At 39.4% G+C, this 26885-nt stretch overlaps 1 protein-coding gene across 1 annotated transcript in view; it reads left to right on the top strand.

Annotated features, from left to right (window-relative positions):
- The first annotated feature begins 3411 nt into the window (after positions 1 to 3411).
- The window catches only part of LOC145495872 (cullin-associated NEDD8-dissociated protein 1-like), a 32561-nt gene continuing 9087 nt past the window's right edge, over positions 3412 to 26885 (top strand). Inside the window, exons 1-32 of the mRNA XM_081475462.1 lie at positions 3412 to 3783; positions 4654 to 4755; positions 5776 to 5843; positions 6316 to 6428; positions 7024 to 7124; positions 7655 to 7721; positions 8459 to 8557; positions 8927 to 9053; positions 9442 to 9550; positions 10265 to 10321; positions 11198 to 11304; positions 12039 to 12084; positions 12583 to 12691; positions 13638 to 13752; positions 14348 to 14435; positions 14797 to 14894; positions 15979 to 16090; positions 16678 to 16771; positions 17234 to 17354; positions 18509 to 18640; positions 19455 to 19488; positions 19887 to 19986; positions 20504 to 20589; positions 21339 to 21395; positions 22058 to 22115; positions 22434 to 22519; positions 23098 to 23160; positions 23267 to 23362; positions 24882 to 24949; positions 25298 to 25392; positions 26069 to 26172; positions 26565 to 26632. Of these exons, the coding sequence (XP_081331588.1) occupies positions 3742 to 3783; positions 4654 to 4755; positions 5776 to 5843; positions 6316 to 6428; positions 7024 to 7124; positions 7655 to 7721; positions 8459 to 8557; positions 8927 to 9053; positions 9442 to 9550; positions 10265 to 10321; positions 11198 to 11304; positions 12039 to 12084; positions 12583 to 12691; positions 13638 to 13752; positions 14348 to 14435; positions 14797 to 14894; positions 15979 to 16090; positions 16678 to 16771; positions 17234 to 17354; positions 18509 to 18640; positions 19455 to 19488; positions 19887 to 19986; positions 20504 to 20589; positions 21339 to 21395; positions 22058 to 22115; positions 22434 to 22519; positions 23098 to 23160; positions 23267 to 23362; positions 24882 to 24949; positions 25298 to 25392; positions 26069 to 26172; positions 26565 to 26632 (2822 nt within the window). The 5' untranslated portion in view covers positions 3412 to 3741. The remainder of the gene's footprint in view (positions 3784 to 4653; positions 4756 to 5775; positions 5844 to 6315; positions 6429 to 7023; positions 7125 to 7654; positions 7722 to 8458; positions 8558 to 8926; positions 9054 to 9441; positions 9551 to 10264; positions 10322 to 11197; positions 11305 to 12038; positions 12085 to 12582; positions 12692 to 13637; positions 13753 to 14347; positions 14436 to 14796; positions 14895 to 15978; positions 16091 to 16677; positions 16772 to 17233; positions 17355 to 18508; positions 18641 to 19454; positions 19489 to 19886; positions 19987 to 20503; positions 20590 to 21338; positions 21396 to 22057; positions 22116 to 22433; positions 22520 to 23097; positions 23161 to 23266; positions 23363 to 24881; positions 24950 to 25297; positions 25393 to 26068; positions 26173 to 26564; positions 26633 to 26885) is intronic.

The raw sequence follows: 26885 nt of genomic DNA, 5'->3' as shown, positions 1-26885 counted from the left end.
AGTGGCTTTTTTCGTGTTCGCCAAAGTGGGCAAAGGCCGGCTTTCGAGTTATGCTGAAAGATTTTGAAATAAAAAAAGCTTTATCTGTAGCAGTTTGTTTTGTTATTATATAAAACAAATAGATTTCATGTTGCCGTGCGTCTGTTCGGTAATAGATCCCAGAAGACGTCAAAATGTGGTAAGAACATCAGTGACACACTCGGCTATCGCCTCGTGTGCCACCTTTTTGTTCTTACCACATTTTGACGTCATCTGTGATGTATTACTGAACAGACGCACGGCAACATGGAATCTATTTATTAGATAGATAGTGAGTAGCGTAGCCAATCAGAGAACGGCATTCGTGATAGAACGCTAGAAGATTTATACTAATAAACAATTAGATTATGAGCTCGAGATTTCTATCGCGTGAGTCGAGAGCGAATAATCTAATTGTTTTAGTATAAATCTACAAGTCATTCAAAACTTTATTTAAATCCTCGTCACAGACACTTTGAAAACGCCAGGAGCGGCCGTCATTTTGTTAACAAGGGTACACTGCTAGGCTAATCACTATCTATCACAGAATAGATAGCGAGTAGCGTAGCCAATCGGAGAACGGCATTCGTGATAGAACGCTAGTAATTTATACTAAATGAGCAATAGCCCCCAGGCCAACTGGGAGCTGTTTACATTATGAGTCTGTAATAACCAAGAATGCAAGTGAGTATATGAAAGACCAGTCTTCCACACAACCTAAATAGCCTGGAAAAAATCGGGCTTGAACGGGATTCGAACCCATGACCTCTGAGATACCAGTGCAGTGCTCTACCAACTGAGTTATCAAGCCAACTGAAAACTGGTTACAAGCCTGATATTGAAATCGATATTCTCCTCGCGTGTCTCCGAATATTATATAGAGTACCTGTTGGGAGAATTGAACTATGTCTATCTTTGATCTAGCTGCACATGTGAAGTAGATTAAATTCTGAGGAGAAATAAGATGTTAAGCGATAGAGCGGTTTACAATTGGGTGTGGTAAAACGAAAAAAAAAAAACACCAATTACTTACCAGTGAGACTACTCAGCCAATCTGAAACCATAGTAAAACCAAAACCAAAACCAAAGTAATGGTCTAATTACTTTCGAGACTCAATTGAAAACCGCCCTACAAAGCTTATCATAGCCTCTTCCAGGCCGGGCGCCGCGCGAAAAACGGCGAGCGGAAACCCCCCTATCTTTTTCGCTCGCCGTTTGTCACGCTGCGCTCCAACTAACTGAACGCCTCGAAGAGGCTAAGGTTGTCGTGGTATCTCACTTTACTAAGAACTTGTTTTACTTACCCTTTCAGGCGCGTGCAGAGGAGGCGCACACAAGACTCACGGATCCTTCAACATGGCGTGTTTTATTTTTGTAATGTGAACACAACTTTATAAGTGGTGTGCAGGGAACCTTGCAAGCAGTGACATCACGACCTTAATGAAATTTAGGCAGAATTGGCGAGTCATTTTCTATGGTTTTGCATTTTTTCTTGAATAAATTTATAAGAGTGCGGTAGTGTCGGTTTGATGAATTGGATTTTGCAAATGTTTTCGGCCATGCGAAAATCAAGAGTGGAAACGGCTAAGTAGTGAGTGAGTAAAGTAATATATTTCAGCTATGAGCATATTTGAGCCCGAGAATCCCACCTCTCTTAGATTTGAATGGTTAAATTCGACACTCAATTTAAGATGAACTGACTATTCTCATCCAAAATAAAGATAAACAACAATAAACTGAGACGAATAGACAAAGCAGAAGTATTAAATCCGCTTTTTCCACTTCGAAAGGTCCTGCTTCCTTCCTCTCCACTTCCGCTACCCAAAACAGCAAAATCTTTGAGTTTTTGGATGTATATAACGCGAAAAACAAACCAACCGCCGACTTGTAGTGGGTGATGGTGAGACCCCATCAAAGTCCTCGCCCCACTCAACGGACGTATACGCCCGGGTGTGACCCTAGGGAAATTCCGCCTGCGGGTAGGAGTGCCGCGGGATATAACCGTACTTAGTCTTGATGGTGACAGATCTAGGATCGGATAACTCTCGTAACTGGATTTGTAAAGTTTTTTTTTAAAAAGTTTCGATCGAGACATTCTTTGTGAGGTAAGATTATGCGTTTTTAACAAATGCTTTATTTATATTTAAAAACGTTGTCTGGCTTAAGGTATTGAAAAAAAACCACAAGCTTTTTACTGCCTAAACTACAGTCTTCAACGAGTGAAGTGGCCGCTAATAAATCCCGAAAGTAGCCTCCCTCTCCCGCCGAAAGTAGCGAGCCCAGTCCCCCGCCCCTCGAAATTAATGAGACCAAAGTTCAATGACAGTATATTTTTTTTCTAATCAATAGTCAGGGGAAAATTAAGTACAACAAGGAAAGGAAGCGCTTACGCCACGAAGCGTTGTAAAGTGTCAATTCGTGTTGATCAGTTCATGTTGCGCCGTGAAAGTGAACAGGAACGTACTAACGTTAAATTGAAAACTCTGTATCATTTTCAACAGCTAGGGGAGTATTAAAAGGAACGTTTCTTCGAATTTAATTTCAAAACTCACTAACGCACTGAGTTATTGCGAAAGCAGACTAACATGGCAGTACGTCATGAAGTACAAACAGTTTACGGTATCTGGCTAGCTTTTCTACCGACCACTGGAAACACGATCTAGACATGAAGAGCTCACCCATGTGGCAGCAACATAGATTTAAACTGGAATGAAGAATTTAATACGGATTTCTAAAAAACTGGTATTTAAGAATTTCCGTCTTTTACTTCGTAACAAGAGCTCAATCGCACCAACTTTACATATCATGTTTTTTGCTCCCCGCAAGAAACGACCCTCCGAAAGTAAAGACCCTACAAAATTAAAGTAACGAGCCCCAAAGGAGGCTGCTGACTCTGAAAGTAGCGAGGGTCGTTACTTTCCGAAGTTTACGGTACCCCCAGCAACCCTAGCAACATTCTTTTCCCCAGAGGCTGCGTTCCTTTTGGTCAGCACTAAGAATCGCGACTTCTGTCCGGATCTGATTTTCTGAGCATGTGCAGAGTTTCTTTTCATATTCTCAGCAATCAGACTTGTCAGATTTGACGGAAAGTCCGTGAATCGCGGGCTTCTGGTGTTGAACCAGCCAAGAGGTCGCGATTCTTGGTACTGACCAAAAGGAGCCTGGCCGCTAAGGACGAAAATGCCCCATCAAAGTCTGGAGTTTGTTCCGAGAACCCAGTTTCAGGCGAGAGGAAGCGCGAATGTGGCGAAAGATTATATGAATCTAGCCTGCTTATCGCCGGTGTAGCGTTCCCGTACCTAGAGTTTTTCCGCATTCTGGCCGCGCGCAAATTGGAGCGATCAGCGAGAGCAAAACAATATCCCCACTGCTCCCTACTGATCCCCCTTTTTTTTTTTTGCTCTCACTCCAATCTATTTGCACGCGACCAAAATGCGGAAAAGAATCCAAGTACGGGAACGCTTGCTATGCAGGAAAAATACTAATACATATCCCCGGTTGATGTCACGCAGACTTTCCCCGTCCCAGGAGCAAGTAAAGTTCGTCCCAGGCTTTTCTGGCCAAAGTAAAAGTGTCGAGAATCGTCGGCAATACATCAGCGGTTTGGGCTTGAACGCAGGCGTACTGAGTATATTGAGAGAAAGGGGACGAAAATTCCTCCTAAAATCACAACTTCGGAGCTGAGCGGAACTGTCATTTGGCGACAAAGTCGGAGATTTCATTATGTCGACCTCGCCGTACCACATAGCTTCTCTCCTGGATAAGGTAAGACATGTTAAATTTTGCTTTTTTACTGCCATTGTGGCTTGTGCTCGCGGACGTGTACGAGCAGGTAAGAACTTATAAAATGTAAATGCTGGCTTTTTTGATCGATCAATAGGCTCTTATGTAGTCTTACATGCACCTCGTTATACCTTAGTGTTAGCTTTCAGTTTTGCGTAAGCCGAGATCTTTCTCGGTCTGCTTGTTGAATCTGTACCTGTGGTGTTCTTGTCAAGTCTGTACTGTGTAAAGCAAAAGAGGAACTGTCAATTTAAGAATTATTCATGGTACGGTGCACACGTGAAAGCGAGACCTGCTTAGAGTTCACGATAAGCTGCGTGATATTTAGTGTAAAATGTCCCAGTATTTCCCTTTCAATGCGCGGGTTGCAAGCTTAAAAATCGATGAATTATGACCCGATTCTTTTTGCTGTGCATGTACAAAAATGTTGGGTCTTTAAACTCTGACCTGATCGAACCTGGACATGAATTAGAGGCCTTCTGTAGCACAATTTGTAAAAATGGGCTATAAAATGATTATTTTTGTATCCTGCTGGTGAAATTTATTCACTGCACAAACTTGTACAGTAATTTATCTTACTCAACCTGTCAGATACAATGAATTGTATTTGAGCTACATGTACCAGAACCTGTCCTGGGAAATTCAAACAGTATTGTTAGGGCATGTACTAAAATTAAACCTGAACTACATACATGTAACAAGCAGCAACACCTGAAGTGCGTGAGACCATTTGTGAGTGAAAGCTGCACCGTCCAAATCTCCCAAGCGCTTATACTACCACATTCAGTCCAAACATGTGGTATGCTACCAGGTACTGTTATTAAACTTGTCCTTAAATTATACAATTTCCAGATGACATCAAGTGATAAGGATTTCAGGTTCATGGCAACAAATGACTTGATGGCTGAACTACAGAAAGACTCCATAAAACTGGATGATGACAGTGAAAGGAAGGTCAGTCTGCTCTGCAGTATAGACAAAACTTCATCATAGTTATTTGTTTTTTTCTTTTTCGTTCCTTCCACTTACCTATGTTCAGAATCTAATTTCATGTTGTGAACGGTAAAACACTCTAAAGAATGAAAGTGACACTAAAATTACTGCTCACTGTGATAACAGTGGTATAAATGATGATTGCTTACACTGTATGCCAATGTTTGTAATAATGTACAGTGCATGTACACATTCATTCATATTGTATAGTTAGAAATTGCAAATGATTTTAATAATATGTTATAGCTTCATGTAGAAAGAACGTCACAAAATTTAATTATTAATACTCAGTGGTGTATTACTTGGTGACATACATGTGGAGAGGTACATGTAAATCAGTGTACATCATACATTAATCATCCATATTTTAAAGAAAAAGCACAAAACCCTCGCTGCTGTACCAAGTTTTTAAAAGAAACATGTTGATTAGGTGTGACTTATAACTACATGTAGCTGATTCTTGTTCTGCTCTCTTAGGTCGTGTTCTATTGGGATCAACTGTTTCTGGTTGGTTTGGTAGATCAACTTTTTCAACTGCCCTCAAACCAGGTTGAAACAGTTGAAAAAGCCTTTGTGTGATTGTGTCGCATGATTGAGGCTCGCATAAGGACTGTTCCTAGGAGTTACTGCATTTCAACCAAAGACGGTTGGAAAAGTGTTCTATTGAGAAACATCAACGTATCAACCCAAACTGGTTGTGGTTGAAACAGTTTAACCCAAAAACTTGTCGAATCCTTGATCTGATTAGGATCAAGGATCAGGATCAAGGATTAGGATCAAGGATCTGAATAGCACCAAGGATTCAACATCACTCGGAGGATCCTATATCAAAGGAAACAAATGAATCCACCTGACAAGGATTCATCGATTCCTTTGATGCACCATGATCCAAGTGATCTTGGATCATTGATCGTGAACCAGGTCATCTGAAAGGAATGCAACCTACAGTATGTTACAAGCAAGTGTTTTGTCTGTGTGTAGGTTGTTCAGATGCTTTTGAAATTACTAGAGGACAAGAATGGTGAAGTGCAGAACCTCGCTGTCAAATGGTAATTACATGTGTCAATTTAAGTTGCAATCTCTTGTAGCATGTAGCTCTTAAATTTCGTCTCAGCTGGTCAATTTGCCCCGTGCCCGGTGCCTGGCCCTTAATGAAACCCCTGCTTTGCCCATCCAGTTTCGGCAGATTCATGTTTTCCTTCTCTCAAGTCATACTGTGGAAATCCATCCCTACCCACCTAACTTGTCTCTCTTCCTTTACTGCTCCTGCCTTTCTTCCCCCTCTCAATGTCCCCCTCCCTCCCCTTTCCTCTATCTATCTGTCCCTTAACTTTGTCTATCCCTCCTTCTCTTCCTCCTCTCCCTCCATCCCTTCATCCTTCCAACCTTCCATCTCTTCGTCCTTCCGTTCATCATTCTCCCTGTGCCCTTCCCATTCTTGCATTTGTGTGGGTTCTATAAATGTAAAACACAGTTGTTGAAATTATGATATTAATGGCTTGGTGTCTTTGACACCTCTAGCCTTGGCCCTCTGGTTAGCAAAGTCAAGGAGCACCATGTGGAGACTATAGTGGATTCTCTGTGTTCAAACATGCTTTCTGATAATGAGCAGCTAAGAGACATCTCAAGTATTGGTGAGTAATTCAGAGAGCACTGAACTGATCGCACGATGGGCATTTAAAAATTGTACTCATTGTTTTTGTTCTTTTCAAGAAATCAAATTAGGTTGATTTTGATTTTCCTTTGAGTTACAACACAGTTTTGTAGAGACAAGCTTAAAGGGGAATACAAATCAACTCAATAGCACAAAGAAGCCAGTGGGATTGAAAAGTGTTGAAGACTGTTACAATCTCACCCTAGCGCGTTCTTGTTTTTGGTCAGCAGTGACCTACATGTAATGTCTGACACTCTAGACAAATAAAAATATGGAATCAGACAATGTTTGTTGGTTGGTTGGCATGTATGTAAGTTCAGTAATGGTTCTGAACATGCATATAGAGAGCAAAAGCAGTCACTTTTGCTGCCTCATCTGCTGATTTCCTTCAGAGGTTTCAATTCTAGGTGCTAAAGTACATGTGCATGGAGCAAAAAGAATTTTGGCCTATGGGAGTAAGATTGAACTAGTCAAGGACCAAATGCAATTTAGTACAATGTATTGTGGGGTCACACATGTTGAAGTCTAAATACACCATGTAACTTTCCTCATCTTCTGTGTTTCCGTACGTGCAGGTTTGAAAACTGTTATTGGTGAATTGCCTCCTGCATCTTCCTCATTGGCTGCCAACATCTGCCGTAGAATAACTGGTCGGTTAACAAATGCAATTTCCAAGGTGGGTAATGTTAAAGAAAGGATTTAGTGATAACTTATTAATATGAAAAAACTTTCTTTCCCTCTGCTCTTTTTGAAATCACACTGTTTGTGAAAGAAATGGAAATCATTTCTCTGTGTTTCTATAAAGTTATGGGAACACACTTGTAAAAGTTTGGGAGAACTTGAAAAAACTATCAATGGAAACACCCACCTGTGGTGCATGTCCCTGCAGCATTTCTCATTTAAGTCTACAGGGAAATTGTTTTCTTTTTCGTCTCCGCACTTAGTATTAATGAAGCCAATCCCCATGCAGTTCTCATTTGTATTAACCATGATAAGGCAAACCAGGTTGAGCATTCACATTTTTTAAATTATTTTAACTGTAGTTACCCCTTTGCTGCAAAAAAGAAAGTGAACCCCATTTTATCGTGATGTGCTGTTTTACTTCCAAGCACCAAGGAAACATGCAACTTTAGTTGTGCACGTCACTTTTTTTTTCATATGTGTACAGTATACAATTTAATAGAAGTTATTTGATCTTCTTGTTAGAGTACTGATGTGTCCGTTCAGTTGGAAGCCTTAGACATTCTTGGAGATCTTCTGAGCAGGTTTGGAGGTAAGCTGATTTCAAGGACATTAATACTTAAGTGGAGATGTTACAGGGTGGAGGTTACACATTTGAAGTACATAGAAATATCACAGGGATCCAAATAATAAGACTTACATGTTCATGTAGGGCAAAAAAGTGTCAAAATTTGCTTTGTCTCTGAGCTTTTGACTTGGATAAGCCCTTTTCCATTTATTACTTGCTGCACCCAGAGTGACTTGGAAGCAGATGAGCCATAAGCTGGATAGAATTGCAATCAATGGTACTATTATGTGACACATATAAGTAGTAATGTTATGTGATGTGCATTTAGAGATGTGTTAACCGGTCTTGTCAGTCTGCTTTGTCTGTTATTTAAACCTAATGGGTAAATATAAAGTGTGAGAATGATTTTACATCAGTCAAATACAGTACATTGTACATGTGTGTATATCCTTACAACCTGTATTTGATGGCTTAACATAATATTGTTTTAGTGATTTGTGTTGGTAGTATTTTAGTAATAGCACAAAAATGTGGTCAATGAGCAAAATGTCTGCAGGCACATATTACATGTACAGTGTATATGCTAAACCATTGAGTGAGGGACTTGTTATTCCACTATTACGTTAATCTTAAATGGTGATGGCTTCACTGAGATCTTGCCTACATGTGGTAATGTGAGATCAAGCTTTGTTTGTACATTTTTTCTGTAATAGAGTGAAAATGTACAGTACATCGCATATATGAAAATCTGATATTTTCAGGTCTCTTGGTATCATATCACCAGTCCATTCAGCAGGCTTTGTTGCCACAACTAACGAGTGCAAGACTAGCAGTCAGAAAGAGAACAATCATTGCACTTGGTATGAAAGTTACCTCTAGTTTGATTTAGTTAAGTAAACATTGTTTCATTACCATCAGAGCTAAGGTACATTGTAGAATCCTAATTTTTCAAACCACTCTGGAGAAAGGTGATTGGCTACATTTCTCAAAATGTTTTTTTTTTTTTTCAAGGGAGCAGACATGCTTCGATGATCAGGAGGTTTGAAAAATCAAGGGGTTGAAAAATCAAGATTCCAGTGTGCAGTGCAGTGTAATAATGGGTGCAACTTTGGGTCTTTCATGTGTAAATATAAAGAAAAACATCATCTACAACATAAACTCTCTGTTCTTCTGGGAATATTTCCTGATCATTCCTTTATTAATACTAAATGTTTGTTCTTGAATTGCAGGCCATCTTGTGCTAAGTGCAAACAGTAGCTTGTTTGTTGAATTGATGGATCACTTGTTAGCTGAGCTGAAACAAAATGCCTCACATTCCACCACTAGGACTTTTATTCAATGTATAGGAGCAATATGGTAGGAGAAACTCATGATACAACTTTTAAAAGACATATTTCGGCATGACTAATGCCTGGGGTGGATCTGCGGTGTAGGGGACTTCGGGTGGCTGAACCCTCTAAATGGAAAAATGAAAAAAAGAAAAAATGAGACCTTCTATCACGCTAACTTGGCCTCAGAATGCTGGAAATCCCATTTCCAAGGACCTCAATGCCCCTGGAACCTCCCTGAGCTGTAGGGGACTGCCTTCAGCACTCTGTATCTTGAACCCCCTACTCTAAAATCCTGTATCCGCCCCGACTATGCAGTGGTCAGTTACTTGAAAATTAATCCAACAATGCTTTATACCTAACTTCACTTTAATATTTTTGTATGTAATGTGATTAATATATATCTTGCATGGCAGTCGCCAAGCAGGCCACAGAGTTGGAGAGCATTTGGAGAGGATCATACCGATGATAGTGCAGTATTCTAAAGTTGAGAATGATGATGAGTTGCGAGAATACTGCATTCAGGTGAGATGAAAAGTTAACAACCAGTGTGATGGGATTTTTCAATTCCTTGGCAACTAGACTGAGAGTTAAAGTAAGTGAATGTTAACTAAAAGTACAATGCACTGTACATGTAAATCCTCTTCTACACATGTAGACCCCCTTCACCCTCAAATATCAGCGCCTCTCTTTTCGGGCAAAACATTTTGTCATTATAGTGTGGACATGTACTCTAAGCTTTAGTTTCTGTCTTGTTAGCCTCTCCTAAATGTTTTCCTCCACAGTCACAGCTAAAGAAATTATTATTAATAATGGATTCATTTTGAGCCATGCCAATCCAGAGAATAAGTCACATTTCATAAATTTAAAGTACTCCACTTGCTTTGGGACCCACCCTCGACAATACCCAACTTCCACCCCCCTCCCTGACTCCTGCATAAAATACATTGTCTATTTCAGGGTTCCAGGTAATTTTTAAAGGTTGGGTGCCAATAAGGAATTCTAACGGGTCAATTTCCAATGCTCCCACCAAATCACTAATAATTTTTCTTCTAATTTATCGGGCCGTGTAGCTGATCTTGTCAGGTTTTTGACCCGAGACCCCTCACGTATCTGGAACACTGATATTTACTGTACATGTAGCTTCTGGAGGGCCTAATAGAAAACTCGCGGTACTACTAAAGATACATGTAAGACAGTAAATGATTGTATAACAAAGTTTGTTTTATTGTTTTGCAGGCTTTTGAGTCCTTTGTGTGCAGATGCCCAAAGGAAGTTACCCCGTACATTCCAAAGGTAAATGCACGAAACTGATATTTGGTAGTCTTCATGTGCATGAATTTCCAGGGACGTAGCTAAAAGCCAGCTGCTGGCTAATTTCACCAGCTGAAAGAGAACTAATCACTGGCTGAAATCTCACTGGAAACCAAACTTAATAGGAATTGCAAGGTGCAAATTAGGTCCGAAAAGCCATCCATGGTTGTTAATAAGCCTGATGATTTTTTTCTTAGTTGCATCCCTGAATGCCCATTGGTAATTGAATAGTATTCATAAACAATTTTCTCAAGACTTACAGTCAACAGAAGTTTTCACTTTTAGACTGTTTTTACTTGACAAAAAATAATAATTTGTACTGTATATGTTATGCTGTGTGATTGACTTAAAAAACTTGTACCACTTTGTCATCCAATCAGAAGTACAAAAACAACAACAAGAACATTATTCCAGAATTCTCATTTCTATGCATGGTATTACTTAAATACAATTGTGATAAATACAATTAATAACAGTTACATACATGTACACAATTAATAAATAAAGAAGAAAAATTGTGGTCTCACTCACACTCATTTTTCAAAGCTTGGCGTAAGCTACACTGTACATATATTTGCTGCCAGTTTGGATTGGTTTGTTGGATTATCTGTGTCCTCTGGTTGGCTATCTGGAGTGATTACTGGTTTTGGTTTTCAAGACAGTCACCATTCAAAATTGCACTAAAAAGTAAAAAGTGTTCAACCGTGTACAAGTTATGGAAAAAATATTTTGTCCTGGTACTATATGGCTATTATCATCTACAGCTGATTCTTCGGTACACATTATTTGTGATGGTTTAACTTGTGGTTTTCATGTAGTTTGCAGTAACGTTGTAACAGTTTTGTTGTTGTTTCACAGATTACAGAGCTCTGCTTGGATTTCATTTGCTACGATCCAAACTACAACTATGGAAGTGATGATGAAGATGAATTCATGGAAACAGACATAGAGGATGATGAAGAAGAGTAAGTGACCCTGTACTGAATTGTTTTCCTGGATTCTTTCAGTCTGGACCTCATTATCCATATTGGCAAAATTTTGGAATAGCACATTACAATACAGTATGTACATAATAATTAATGTTCCACAACCTTGTTACCACGGTCTTGTCTCTTCCTCCCTCAAGAAAGTATGGTTCCATGTAGACCTTAAAAATGAGCATTTTGTTCTCCACATTTACCCATATTTTTGGCTTTTTCCCCCAAAATCGCAGCAGAATGTCCCAAAACATCATTTGAAGAAAGAAACTAACATTCCCTTTCATCTTGATGCAAATAACTTTGGCACAAGGAAATGGCACAAAATTGTACATACAATCCATGATCACATACATTTGTGAGGGAACAGTGGTCAAATAGTTGCTGTACTGTCCTCAAAATCCTCATGTACATGTAGAGTGAGCAGTCCTGGTTCAAGTTTGTACTTGGGAAAGACACTATTCTCACAGAGTCTTTTGTCAATCACAGTGTACATGTATGAACTGGTTCCCGCCCAGTAAAGCATCGGGCTGGGTGTTCCACCAATGACAACCCACCGATGGACTGAAATTCTAACCAAGGAGCCCAGGGGAGGGGGAGAAGAAACACTGCCACTTGCTTCAGGCTATAGAAACTGAATAAAATGGAAGTCATGTGGGCCACTACGATCCTGGGAAAGTCTTGCTTATTGTGTATTAACCAACTACATTCTGTTTATTTAGGGAGGAGGATGATGACTACAGCGATGATGATGACATGAGCTGGAAGGTAAGAAGACAAAACTTTTGCGTACAGTGGACATTCATTTTCGTGTAATAACAGACTGACTCAATGAGTTAGTGGTGCATTGGAGATAGAGAATACATGTACATGTACATATAGTTGTAGAAAAATAGAAATAAAATAATGACCTTTACACTCCATTAGTGTCTTCTGTGAATCCACTCCGTTCCAGGTAGTGGTCAGAGCAGGACTTAAACCTGCACCTCCGGATTTCAAGTCCAGCTCTCTAACCACTTAGCCACACTACCTCAAAGGCTTGTCCATCGTCTGTTGTGTTGTGCTGTGTTCTTGGGCAAGAGACATGAATCATAAAGAACCTTTCTCCACCCATCTGTTCATAATAGTAAGCTACATGACTTGTATTAGCATTCCTCTTTTCCCGTGTTTCAAAAACTGGCAGGAGATGGTGTATGCACTGCAGTATGAACTACTAAAGCTTGCCACTGGTGTCAATCACTGAACGATTTCCTGTTGGTATTTTAGGTTCGCAGGTCTGCAGCTAAGTGTTTGTCAGCCGTGCTGGGATCACGACCAGAACTACTGTCCGAGTTTTACAAATCAGTTTCTCCAGCACTGATTGCCAGATTCAAAGGTATGACAGCAAACTGATGTATGTCATAATTCAAAAGTTCTGTCACTGCCTTATAATCAAGAAATTTTCACCGTACAACATTCACACCAACATAATGATGATGAAATAATATTTGAAAGGACCTTTAGGAAGTCTTATACATGTACTAAGTGCTGATTGTGTTTACAATACAATGGTTGCAAGAATTATTTGGTTCAAATGCTTATACATGTACCGTGGAATCCTGAACGATCCCTCCCCTCAGTCAAACGCTGTAATTTTATCCCTGATTTCTGAAGCCACCAGATGTTTCAAACCAATTGTTGTTTCCTTTGGAGGTTAAAAAAAATCAGGTTTTTACTGTATGTGGTACATGTATATCCATTCTGTGATGCTTATGAGTAGCAGCTGCTCTCTTAGTCAGTGCTTTCTTTCTCAAAAACAAAAAAAAAATTGTACACCTCGATATTATAGACAGTTCATTTGGTCTCAGGGAAACCAGAATTAACACTGTACATATATATGATATTGACCTCTTTAATACAGAAGTCTGGAGCTGATTATTGGTAATAGAAATACCAATCTAAACCTCATCCTTGTGTAACCACTGTAAATGTCAAAATATTTGCTCCTCTAATTGTAGCATGACATGCTGAAATATACAGTGTGTACAACCACGCACTTTCCTTGAGAAACAGCAGAAGGAGGTCACCCATGTTGTACTATTGATTAATTGTGTCTATGACCACATACGATCACTCGCCAATGGCACTTTTTGTTGTCATGTGATCAAGTGGGTTTAATGCGTGGATGATTTAAGCTAGGAACACCACTATTAACAGTAACATAAAATGCCCAGTTGTTCCGATTTTTCTTTAGGAGAGTGAGTGGCTGTACCCAGGCTCTCAGGGTAGATAATTAAGGGAAAATTTTTTTTTGGAAACATCCATTTGATTTTCTCTTTCAGAGAGGGAAGAGAATGTGAAGGCTGACATATTTGCAGCTTATATCACCCTCCTGCGGCAAACCAGACCTGTGGCCAGCCAGACGCTTGATGCTGATGATATGGAGGATGATTCAGGGTAAGACGCAAAATAATAAGTACATCATAGACATACTCACTGTAAACAACAGCAACAAAAAAACCTACCACTTACAACTTACCGTTTGTTGTAGTTTTTTGTTACCGTTTGCTGTTTTCTAATGCTTGGAAGTTTCCTTACTGCTTTGACTTTGAATCCAGTCCACTTGGAAGTGCAAATGTTACAGTACCATTGCAACATGACAAAGTTCTTGTCTTGAGTGATTTTTGGCGACTTTTTTGCATCTTTCTAACTGTCTTCTGATGGTTTCTCAGTAAACTAGCAAAGTTAATTGCAAAGACTGTTGGAGACAAACGCATAAATTATTTTTATAAATAAATTGCTCATTTGACCATTTCACCAGAAAGTTTCAGAATGTTATCAGAAAGTAGTCAAAAACTGGTAAAAACTTTGACGAGTGGCAACAGTATGGCAGTCTTTCCTTTAACGGCCTCTTGAGCTTGAATTCCAAATACGTTACAAAGGAGGTTAACTTATGTCAGATTAATAACTGCGGCGCCTATACAACAAATCATTTTAGCTGTAATTATACTACTGTGTCATACATGCATGTACTTTTGTTCTTGTGTTTTAGACCAGTGAATCTCTTAACCAGCCAGATACAGTCTATTGTCAGAGCTCTGCACAAGCAGCTCAGAGAAAAAAGTGTCAAAACCAGACAGGTAAATACAGTTTTCTGTCAGGGGCATTGGGTGTAGGGGGTGGGGCAAATCATTCTTTGCAATGAAACGTTAGCTTAAAATCTGGGAAGATCGGAAGAGTGCAGTTTCTCCTTGCTCTTTGTCCCTTCCCCCCCCCCCTCCCCCACCCCACCCCCCTTCACCTCATCGAAGTCCCTTCCATCTGCTGCCTGACCTTCATAAAAACCACTATCTCTTTGGTAAACTGAATGTACAGTTGCACAAATTGCAGATTTATGCTAGAATGATAACCCACGGCTTAACCAATGCTCATTTCTTCAGTCAAGTTGTAGTTGTAGTGACTATCTTCACCTACTTTTAACCAGCTCTCTGTCCATTTTAGGGATGTTTTCATTTGCTGCTAGAGCTCGTTGCAGTTTTGCCTGGAGCTTTGTCTGACCACATTAGTGCTATTGTTCCTGGAATACAGTTCTCTCTGGGGTAAGACGTTGTTTTCAGCCAAGCATTGTGCTGAATGTACCTACACTGTACTTTTAGGAAGTGTCCACACTACACCGGAGAATCAGAGATTTGAAAACGCAGCTTTATTTCTACAGTTAGGCCTACCGTCCTCACTAATCCATTACGAAAACGGAGCTTTTCGAAAACGATGGCGTCACGATAGCCACGTGATTTCCCTGACCGAATTTTCCTGAAACACAAATCCAAAATGATCAGTGATTGTTGGGTTTTTGAATTCCTCCAGCGTAGTATGGACTGAAAACATTTGATGCGTTTCTTGAATGAAACCTCTGGGGCCTTAAACTGTAGCATTTACATGTCAATCCTGCTTTAGGTAGCATTCTTTTTAGCCAATCCAGTTTTGTATTTAGTTAATCCAGATTGTATCGAAGTTCATGGAAGCCGGAAAAAACTCTTAAAAAAGATCATAGTTAATAGAGGGGAATGGTTATGAAGCCCGGCAAACATCAAAGGAGCAAACAAAGATGCCAAGATTTATGTTGGAAGGTTCATGACCGTGCACAATCTTTTGTTTTGCGTTCATACACTATGCCTGAGTTACGTAATCAACATGTTTGCATTGGTTAGTTCCTCGGTCAGTAGTAAACAACTATTGGGGTTTGTGCACGGTCAAGGCCAAAACAGAGAACAAAAACGTGCAACAAAGAACTTTGTCGAGTTTCATAACCCTTCCCCTCCATTAACTATGAAAAGATTGAACTGACAATCGAGCCACGACGACAGTTGTTTACAACACTTCCCTCATTAGCATAAGCGATTAAGTTTCTGATTGAGGTAAAAATTATCAATTCTGCATATTGAAAGGGTATAGCACGATTAATTGTCGCAAGGAATTTGTGCCCGATGTATTAGTAATGGAGCAAATTTCCTTTTATTTGACCAGTTGGGTCTGAACATTTCTGCAAGGTTGCTTAATTACGTAATCACCATACAGTATCTCCTACAGTATAATTAACAATTAGACCCGTGGCCCTTGAGGGCGAAGGGTCTTCCTTCTATGAATAAAATATGTTTTTGGCCTTCTTTGCTTTCTCCATCTTAGAGACAAGAGTTCAACATCAAACATGAAGATCGACACGTTAGCATTTCTTGGCTGCATCTTAGCTCAGCATCCTCCCAAAGTCTTCCATCCACACATTCACGTGCTTGTCCCAGTAAGTGCTTGTATCAAGTGTTTCATCAGTCATTAGAAATAAAACTTAAGTATCAACTGTAAACCTGCCAGACTCGACGCGTTATCAAGGTTCATTGTCACGATGTTCAAAACCATGAGATAATTTTGAAACTTTGCGAGAAATCTCTAGCTTTGAAGGAAGTTTTTGAGGGGTGATTGAGAACTCCTATCAAAGCCAGAGATAGGACGTCTTCTTTTGTGGACAATTAAGCTAAAGGACGTGGCGAAGGAATGTTTACTTATGTTTTTAAATAGAATCCGTGGCATGTGAACCTGCAACGTAGAGAAGTCACAGAGTGCATGAGCCCCTAATTTGGTGCGTTACAAAACGTCATGGAAATTGGTGTAATCTACACGAGTGGAACATCGCTTATTGACAAGTATTTGCAGGTGACCTGGTGATCTTTCAACCAATCAAAAATCAGGGGAAAATAAAATGAAGTAATGCTTGTTTAATTAATAATGATAATTATTTGGTTTTGTAGAGAATAATAACTGCTTTGTGTAGTGGATAATTATTTTGCCTGTCTAGTACATCTAATGCATTGTTGATGTGTTTAAACGTAGCCTGTTGTAGCAGCGGTCGGTGATCCATTCTACAAGATCACATCAGAAGCCTTGATGGTGACACAGCAGCTAGTCAAGGTCATCAGGCCTCATGGTAAGTCTACATGTAGTTGTTTTGCCCTGATCCAGATGTATTTTCAACATTGTGCATGTACATACCAGATATGCAGCTGCATAAATTTTACACAAACCACTTCCAGGAACAATCATGGGGAAACAGACAATTTCTTTCAAAAGAGCTTTCGACCCATTTTAAAGAGCTTAGCGTGTTTACTTTTACAAAAGCAATAAAGCATTATTCACTCAGACCAATACCTGGCATAACGTTTTTGTTTAACTAAAACGAAACTTTGATTTCTCTCTCCTGTTCTTCAAAAAGACATGACAAGTCCGTAGGCTAACTCGAAAACCTAACATTTCAGTTAGTCAATGTCCTATTTTGAAAAATAGGATTTGTTCAAGTTCGACTTAAAAATTACATGTATACATGGGCTCAAGCAAAACGTTTTTTTTTTCTTTTTTTTTTCTCCTTCTTGTTGTTAAACTAATACTTTAGGAGTTCAGTCAAGCTCTTTTGAGTTCAAACCATATGTGAGGAATATCTACCAGTGTACGCTCACAAGGCTAAAGGCTGCCGATATTGACCAGGAGGTCAAAGAGAGAGCCATATCGTGCATGTAAGTTGATGAGATATCAATATATCCAGGTGTAAGACAAGATGAAAATGATTTACACTTGTGAACGGTCCATGTTGCATGTTTCATAGTCTTTGTTCATTATGTTAAAAGTCATTTAAAAGCATGAAATGCACATAATACTGAATTTACTGACATTTCACGGGGATGTGTTTTTGGAGGATCGAACGTTACTCACTCCCTATGGTGTACAGTGCAAGTTTTCTGTAACAGTTACAATAACTGTATCTTCATTATTCTTCCATGTGCATAATACCAAGCCAGTCAAATCAGGGGGTTTATTTTGTAAACTTATTTTTGTGGATGTTGTGGTTCAATTTTACCTGAGGTACAATTTAGTATATACAAAATTAAAGTAAAATACAAAATTTACCTCGGGTAAAATTAAGCCACAACGTATATACCACTCAGTAAAGAAGTGTATTAGGAGTTCATAGGTGTAAGTTAATTTTTTTTGTGGTACTGCGTATTGGTTTTCCAAAGTGGTCCACGTTTCTTGAAAGCGAACAAGCGTGGTCTTTGGAGGGAAATTTTGTGGAGAACCCCTTACGGCAATACGCAGATGACTTCTCACTTTATACCTCCTTTAACAGGCCGTTCTAGGACAGTAAATGTTAGCATACCATGTTGGACACAAATGAAAATCTACATGTATGCATTTATTTGCATGCTAAAAGTAATTTATTGTATGTTTCGAAGTTACATCAATTATCTTGCATAATTGACCTAGCTCGCATTTAGATCACATGTCTCTTTTAAAAGTGCTGTAGGTCACTAAATGTTTATTCATAGATCAGTTTCAGTTGAGTGTCGAAAGCAATTAGGCAGTTACTTTGGTTTTGGTTTTTGTTTTACTCTGGTTTGAGTATAGTTAAGTACTCTAATTGGTAAGAAATTGATCTTTCCCACATTCCACTTCAGTGCGTTCGAACAATAGCACTAGAACGAGGTTGGGGTAGACATTTTCATACATTTGCTGTATTTTTGTTCACCCTGACCTCAACTCAGCGCCATTGTTTGTTGGAATGCGGGAAAGGTCTATTGGTTTGGTTTTTGGTCTTATGACAATCGATTGAAAACCACTCTAATTATGTCATAATTATTAATTATGATTGTTTTAAATGTTTTTGATGTAGGGGCCAGATCCTGTGTAGCCTTGGAGATGAGCTTGGTCAGGAACTGCCAAAGTGCCTTCCTATTTTCCTTGATAGACTGAGGAATGAAATAACCAGGCTGACCACTGTCAAGGCTTATTCACTCATTGCTGGGTATATTTGGCTGACCTTTATCCTCCTATAATCAAACCAAAATCATGTATTTCTATCAGTTGTTACTCTTGAGTTTTTGTTTGCCTGTGAAACACCTCGACTCTTTCATCCTTTGCTCTCCCATCAATTTTAATTTAGATTTTCTATCACTGCCCACCAAAAGTATCCATATCCGGTCGTTTAATTGGTTTTGTGGATGGCGAGATCAAGGAATATTCGATCGGCGCAACAAATGTTCCCTCCAGGGGATTGAGGCATAAAGTGAAGTGATTGACATCACCAAATGGCGTTTTAGAAGGGATTCACCCCTCTTCCCCCCCCCCCCCCAAAAAAAAACGAAACAAAAAAAAAAACAACAACAGCAACAAAGCAATACCCGCACCACAGCTCAATTCTTGCATCTTTCATTTATTGCATCATGTAAAGTTCATAAATTGGCCAATCCACGTACCTTTTCCTCCCTTTTCATTTGGAGATGACATGTAACGATCCATGCTTTATTTGTCAGAAGAGTACACGTGAATGGTGCACGTGAATGCTATCTTTCTCAAAAATAAGATTTAAAATAAGATTTAATGGATGTGGTCTTTTATGGAACATTTATTAGCTCATTATGAAACATGCGTGCCCCGTTTTTCCAAGTGTTAGCTAACAGCCAGCTGCCAACATTTCTGAGGATTCTTTAACGCACATGGAAATGTGTCTAGCATCTTATTGCCTTTTTCGTTCATAAGCGGACATTTTTGTACACGTTATATCGTGAAATTATTTACTGAAAAGATTGTTCTTCCAACATTTTTTGTTTTCCTTTCAGATCACCTCTTCGAATTGACCTTACTCCAATACTGGTAAGTTTAGAGTTTGTTGTAAATGTTAAAATGTAAATCGCATTTATAGTGGTCATTCACTTAGCTATACAAGCACTAAGCTTAGCTAGTTTACAGACATGCCACTGAAACAAAGGAAACAAATATTTCAATTTTACGTAACATAGCTAAAAATCCCAACTGGCAGGAGGCAGACTAGTTGGCTATTTACAAAGCGTGATCGAGGATTTGAACTCGGGACTACCGAGAAACAAATCCCGCTAGTGGCAGGGTGGAGGCCTTGAACCCGGGACCTCCGGATTATAACACCAGCGCCCTAAACCACTCGGCCAAGCTGCCTCCTGAACCATTTTGAACTCCGCCCCGGAATGAAGACGTTCATAATTCGTGTCATTGCCGTATGTTTTGTGTATTTTCAGGGTGACTCTATGCCAATTCTCGCATCATTTTTGCGCAAAAACCAAAGAGCACTCAAACTATCCACGTTGACGACCCTGAATGTGTTGGTTACAAATTACGGTAGGTTAATTTTCTTGTTATCTATGCACTTTTCTTTTCTTATCGCACTTGTCCAGATTCATACTTTTTCATTAACCATTTGGTAAGACTTGCGACAATTTGGGCACCAACTGTCAACTGAAGACGTAGTGGAGTCCGTATTTCTCAAACCGTCGAGTTTTCGAAACTCCTTAGATAAATCTAACCAACAGTCGTCTTGCTTGGATTTGTTTAACTGTTATTTCTTCCCCGATATCCTGAACCCCTGACTTCTCGAACCATTTTTCGCTTCCCTTTGAGGCAGAGAAATACCTGTACATGTAGGGATTCCACTTTGATTGATTTTGTCAAATTCCAGAATCTCCCACTTGGAATCTGAACTAATCGCCAAACAAAACTCAGCTAGTGACTGTGAATTATCATTTTTTTGTTAATTCTTGAAGGCCTAGTATTCACGTTGAAGATTTTTGTGTGTGTGTGTGTTGGTTTAAGTCGTGTCCATTATGGTTGTCAAGAAATCTTGTGTCTCTTCTGTCAGGTTATTTATTGACGCAGGAGAACATTTCAGGAGTGTTGACTGAGGTGCCACCACTAATCAGTGAAAGTGATCTTCATATCTCTCAGGTACATACACCCTCTACTGGAGTCGGCTTGTCTTTCATGATCACTACTTGCATAAATAGTTTTGCCTTTTTTCCAGATAAGCACGCTCGTGTGCATTCCACCCCCTTCTTCCGTCCAAGATAATAAGCTAAAACGTCGTGTGGTCCTGTAAGATGCTTTTAAGTTCTATGTTCAATATATGAGGACCTTTATATAGTCATTCAGCATAAACCTCTTATTCCCATTGCACAAACAACAAGGGGAATTTGCGTCCGGAGCTGCTCCCTGGCGTTTTATAATGTTGCCCCACTGATTTTATTTCCTATCCCCATTTCCCCTGATTACATTGTACCAAGTTAGAGACACGTAGCATGAACCATAGAAAAAAATTTCCTTGCTAAAGAAAGCAACACAAGAAGGCCCGCCACAGTTAAGACCGATTGGTCGTTCACTGTTTGTTCTTGTACCCTGCGCAGGGGCGTAGCCAGGATTTTTCAAAGGGGGGGGGAGGGGTCACACTGTGTGAAAATGAGGGTACTCACCAGATTATCATGTCGTTTTTGCCACCTGTTGTAGGTTGTTTCCTTAAAAAAGGCTTACAAAAGGGGGGTCACAGGCACCCCAGGACCCCTCCCCCCCTAGCTACGCCCTTGCTGCGGAATTTCTGGCCCACAGTAAACATAATAAATGAGCGTCAATTTGTAGTCTATAGAAGCGTAATTTTGCGAAAGTCGTCTCACACACCTTTGTTTATTCCTTGACTCTTTCAGCTGTCCCTTACGCTGTTAACTTCTGTTGCTAAGATTCATAAGGACAGCATGGCTCAGGTGAACTAGGACTTATATATCAATTGTTAGAAACTGTAGATTGTGTTGTTGATAACAAGCAAGAAACAACAAGTTCACTGTCAAAGAGACACCTATGATGATTTTGCTGCAATTCTGGTCGAAGCAGTGCTAACAATTTTGACCAAGTGCCTTCACTGGTACATGAAACGCCCCTAGAACATAAAGATGAAGATATCAAATGATTTATTTAAGGGAGAGCAAATTGAAGTTCCGGAACAGACAGAACAACTGAAAAAGTCTGAAAGAAAGACAGAACTTACTAGATTGTTTTGAGGTGGACACCACAACCTTGTGCATGCATAACCAATTACACCACTCTTGTTTAGCTTCGATACTTGTATAGTAATTTTTAATAAGACTTGACCATTATATTTAAGTTTTTCACTTTTCAAAGTCATGTTGGTGATAAAAAGTCATGTTCATGGCAGCTCAAATTCAACCAGTGGTTGATTTTGCAAGTTCTCTGTTTGTTATTTCACAAAAAAAAAAAAAAAAAAAAAAAATTGCAGAACTGTAAACTTGCAGAATTATGAAAACTCTTACATTGCTCTGAAACTGTTATATGTAGTGTCATTTTCTCACCGTGATAAAGTTGTTGTTCTGTTCTCTCTAACAATAAAATACTTCTTTTCGGTTTCCAGGCTTGCTCTTCAACTCTACCTGCAATAATGGGCTTAATAAGATCACCACTTCTCCAAGGTTAGAATACTAAAGACTGTATTTTGTCACTCATGGTTCTCTGATTCGCAAAGCTTGCTTTATGTGGGTTAGGATTTATCCAGGTATCGTTTGAATACAAAGGTTACTGTTATGAAACCATTTTTAACTAAGAGATGCGTGTTAACGTAGGAGAGCTTCGTGAATCTGGCCCCCGAGTCGTGGCCAGTTATGTAGATCGTGACTATTGCGTGGTTTGTTGTCTTTCGTATGACCTCTGGCCATCGTGCAGTCTTTCCTGATAAACTTTAGTAACAATGTCATATAATGTAATGTAATTTTCTAAACTCATGTTTTTAGGCGGTGCATTGAATGCCACTCTGACCCTCCTGACTGAGCTGGTCATGTCTGGCATGAAAGGAATGGGATTCAAAGATCTCTTCCAGGTAACTCGTATACTACTTTTGCACTGTAAACACTCACTTAAATGGTAGCCCAGTGATGGAGGTCTGAATTGCAGTTACCTTGCAAACCGTAAATCATTAGTTTATTGAAGCGACGTAGCCAAGTGGTTTAGATTTAAGTCCCCTAGCCTGCCACTAGGTCCACTAATTGGGTTTGGAATTGCTTACGGACATGTAGAATTCAACTCCTGGGCCTTGCGTAACTAGGCAGCTAGCCAGACCTCCCATCCACCAATTGGGTAGTCTCCTGCGCAGCCGTCGTTTGTAGTTGTCACGCAACTCTTCCTCCTGTGGGGCATTGTGTGATGACGGCTGAGACAAGACTGAAAAGTGACTGTCACTTGCTGGGATTCTTAACGATTTTGCTGCAATGTTTGTTTTTTAGCTATTGTGTCCTCAATTAGCCCAGAAGTGCTAATTACATTGATTGACATTGTAATTTTTACTATTTTTGTTATAATTTAATTTTGTGGGATGTTTTGAGTCGGAACAATTTCTTTTATCAGCAGTCCTTGTTTAGTGAAGCTGTTTGCTGACGTTCTGGTTATTTTTATTTTCAGATGTTAGTATCTCCGATTTATTCTTCAAGCCATGGTAATCAACAGACAGTCATCCATAAACAGGTTTTTTACTTTAATTTTTATTTTTCGTGTTGACTGCCAATTTCAATTATGTTTTCTTGGGTTTTGTAACTTTTTGATTTGACATGCCGTTTGTGTTTTCTTGCAGGCCTTCCACTCCATCGCTAAATGTGTTGCTGCATTAGCCATGTCATGTCCATCTGATGGCCAATCTGTCGTGAACCAGTTTGTTAAAGATATTCAGGTACAGTCAGTAATCTCTTAAAAGATGCAGCCTTTTGGTGGTGTTGTGAACGCAATTTGGTTTTTGCAAAAATAAAGCTCTTCCATTTCCTGCGTGATTTTTATGAACAGCAGCCATGCCCGTGATTTTTTTGTTATGACTTCTTATATTGTAGGAGCTGCTTTTGATCGTACGAGGCAACTTGCAGTAGACAAACAGTCATTGACTACATTAAATTACATTGTATAGCCTATGCAACGTAATTCAATGCAGATTATTCTGGGGCGAGACTCCTCTCGCAGTTCCTTTTCAGTCTTACCAGGGGCAGTATGACTTCTCGTCTTTTGTTTTGTCCCTGTAACGGTCTATCAAGCGACTGCGAGATGACACTCACCTCAGATTTTTTCTCGTTTCTAAAGTGGTGATTGGTTGTTGAAAAAGATGAAGAAGGATATTCACAGTGTAAAATCTCTGTCCATTAGACAGCGTACTTTTAGTTGGTTTGATAGTAAATGGTTTGAACTCAGGAGTATCAGCAGCTCGTCCACTGCGATCATATGGGTGTGGGTGGTTGGTGACTGACGTTTCTTCAACCTTAATGGAAAGCCAAAGTCATCTTCAGAGTCAGGGAAGATGACTTTGGAACAGGGAACAGGGAACAGATAATGTCTAAGGAGAAATTTCCGAGCTTATTTTCCCCCCAAATGGAGGCTATTGTGTTTATTATTCTTCAAATCTTTTTCGCAACGTGCGCAGTTTTGAAAATTGGGGAATATTTAACAATTATTGACCGAAGTGCGAACAATTATTCACTTTCACCGACACTGAGGTGAATAATTGTTTTAGTATATACCACACAAGCTGAATAATGTGTGACAAGCGGTCGGAAATTTTAAAATCTCTCGCGCCGGTTGCTCGAAGGTGAAATATAATTTTTCACGTTGTTATTGTAAGAAGTTTTGTACTGGTATGTAGATTCGTTGGTATGCAGGTTACGTAATTATGCTAAGAAGTTATATTTAAGGAGTTTGTCCGTTAGGAGTTGTCACTTCGATGGCATCTCCGCTTTTGATCAGTTCATTTTGGAAATTTTGTTTTAGTAAATTTCCGTGTTTTTGTTTACTACGTTTATGGTGTTAATTACTATCCTAGGGCAATTTATGTCTGATCAATAAACGAGATGCCCCCTCCTTTATGACTGATGTTTTCTTACTTATACTAAGTTAGAAATTATTTTGTTTTCGTTTCACTGCAGAGTGATTAGAAAACAATAGTACTTGCTAATCACCTCCGAGTTAACCAATCAGAGGGCGCGAAAAGCACTATTCAATTGTGTGGTATATACTAATCTCGGATATTCCCCAGTTTCAGCTGGGGAATATTCGGTCACGTGACGTGTTTAAACCAATCGCGCGCGAGCGAAAATATTTGATGGATTATAAAGGAGATTATCCAGAGGATAAAATTATCCTGTCTTTGAACAGTCAAGGCCGAGGGTTGTAATTCTCATACTGTGAACATCGCTTTGTCTCTCTTGCAGAGTGCAAAAGTTTCTGATCCAGTCAGATTGTTTTCGCTGCTCTCACTGGGTGAAATAGGAAGACACATGTATGTACGAAATGTAGTTTTTGTTTTCCATGCTCCAACTTCCTGTTTTCAATCGTCATGGCAACTTCCATCTTTGTCATTGAAAACCTCTTGAAAACCTCCTGTTCTCTTCATTGTGGCAACTTCCTGTCATATTCGTCACGCCCAACGTGCTGTTCTCTTCTGATTTTCTTATCACCTGACATCAATGACAATGTCATTGCTTCCTTTACGTTTTAGGTGTGGTAAAGCAGAGACTTATGTTTCGAAGTCAAACAGTTAACGTGTATGAAGCTATTTACAGCAAACTTAGTCCAAGCGCTTTGTTCCGTAGAAAACAAAATGAAATTAAATCTCTTTTTCTTGCAGTGACCTCAGCAGTCACCAGGATTTGGCTGAGGCCATTTTGGATTGTTTCTCATCTCCATCAGAAGAAATAAAATCAGCAGCTTCCTTTGCACTAGGTTCGTGTGATCAAGTTGGTTACACTGACATTGATATTGAAATAATTATTGAGATAAAGACCAAACTGAGATCAAGGTTAGGTAAAAACTGACATCAACATTAGAGGTTAGTCCAGGAATTTGGGTAATACTAAGCTCGACATTTAGGCCTAGATGCAGTTAATATTGAGATTGAGACGTCGAGAGATTAAACCTGATCAGTGCCTTTGTGTTGCGTCTCGTTTGGCCCGTCACGCACTCATCGTTGACGAAGAATGACAGGAATGCCTGACTTGGCAAAAGGATGTCTGCGTAAGATGTTTCGTGCTTGTTATTTGTACAAGACACTTCATTCTTACTATGCTGTTACAGATATATAAATGTTTTATGTTTTGTTTTTGATTGTATTATACCATATATTTAATATACTAAATTAATACTTCACGATGGTTAAATGGTTTTCTAAACTGAGTGAGGATTGTGGAGGAAATAACCTGCATTTGGCGGATTTGGAGTAGCATCACATCGAATGGAAATTACCGATACTTTTACCAACTTGATGCTACAGCGTCTGGGTTTATATGATCTGGGATACACCAGCACAGACACTGATGTGCAACAAAGTAGGTGTCTGTTATTGTCAGTTGAATAATTGAAATTGTACGTACATGTAATAGTTTGCTTCTCCTTTGCCCAGGTAAAATCGCTGCTGGTAATTTGAAGTTGTACCTGCCGTTCCTACTCAAGGAGATTCAAGCAAATCCCAAGAGACAATATCTGTTGCTTCATTCTCTCAAAGAGGTACACAAAGCACTCGCTTATCACTCCGCCAATCACAAAGGACACAGACAATCCAGTGAACCAATCAACACTCGTAGCAAATACATGATGTAGCCGGCGCAAAGCGCGGGAAAACGTGTATGAACTACTTACGATTGGTTTGAATGTCGCCTACTGATTGGTCGAGAAAGTGACGCGATTTTTAAACCAATCACATAGCTTAGTAAATCGACAGTTTAAAAAGAAAACTGCTCTAACACCTGTTTCCCTCTGTTTCATGATCATGTAGTATTTTTGTGAAGCGATACACTTTCCTCTGGCTTTATTAAACGCAGTACTTCTTCGTAACCTAGTTGATTTGTGATTGCCCCTTAAGGAAATTCTGTAATCTTAGTTCTTCTTTCTCTTCCAAGGTTATATCATGCGAAGCGGGGAGCTCGAGGGGAGTTGAAGCTCTAAAACCATTCATTGGTTCGATATGGTACGTTATCGTGGAGGATAATTACCCCACAAAAATTCTGCACAACAAAAATTGCTGAAAAAAATCTTGCGAAGGGAACTATGGGAAACAAAATCGAGCAAGTGCTTTCTGCTATCATTATTTCGATTGTTGATGTTAATAAAAATCTTGCACAAGCTATTGCTCACTAAAAAAATATGCACAACCTAAGGGTGAGAACAAAATTCATGTCCCAGAAAATTGTCTAATCCCTCCTTCCCCACCCTTTCCCGTA

This window comes from Orbicella franksi, chromosome 8, assembly GCF_964199315.1.
Source record: "Orbicella franksi chromosome 8, jaOrbFran1.1, whole genome shotgun sequence".
Classification (NCBI taxonomy): Eukaryota; Metazoa; Cnidaria; class Anthozoa; order Scleractinia; family Merulinidae; genus Orbicella; species Orbicella franksi.
Note: the sequence above shows the minus strand (reverse complement) of the source record. Positions and strands in the feature narration are given on the sequence as shown.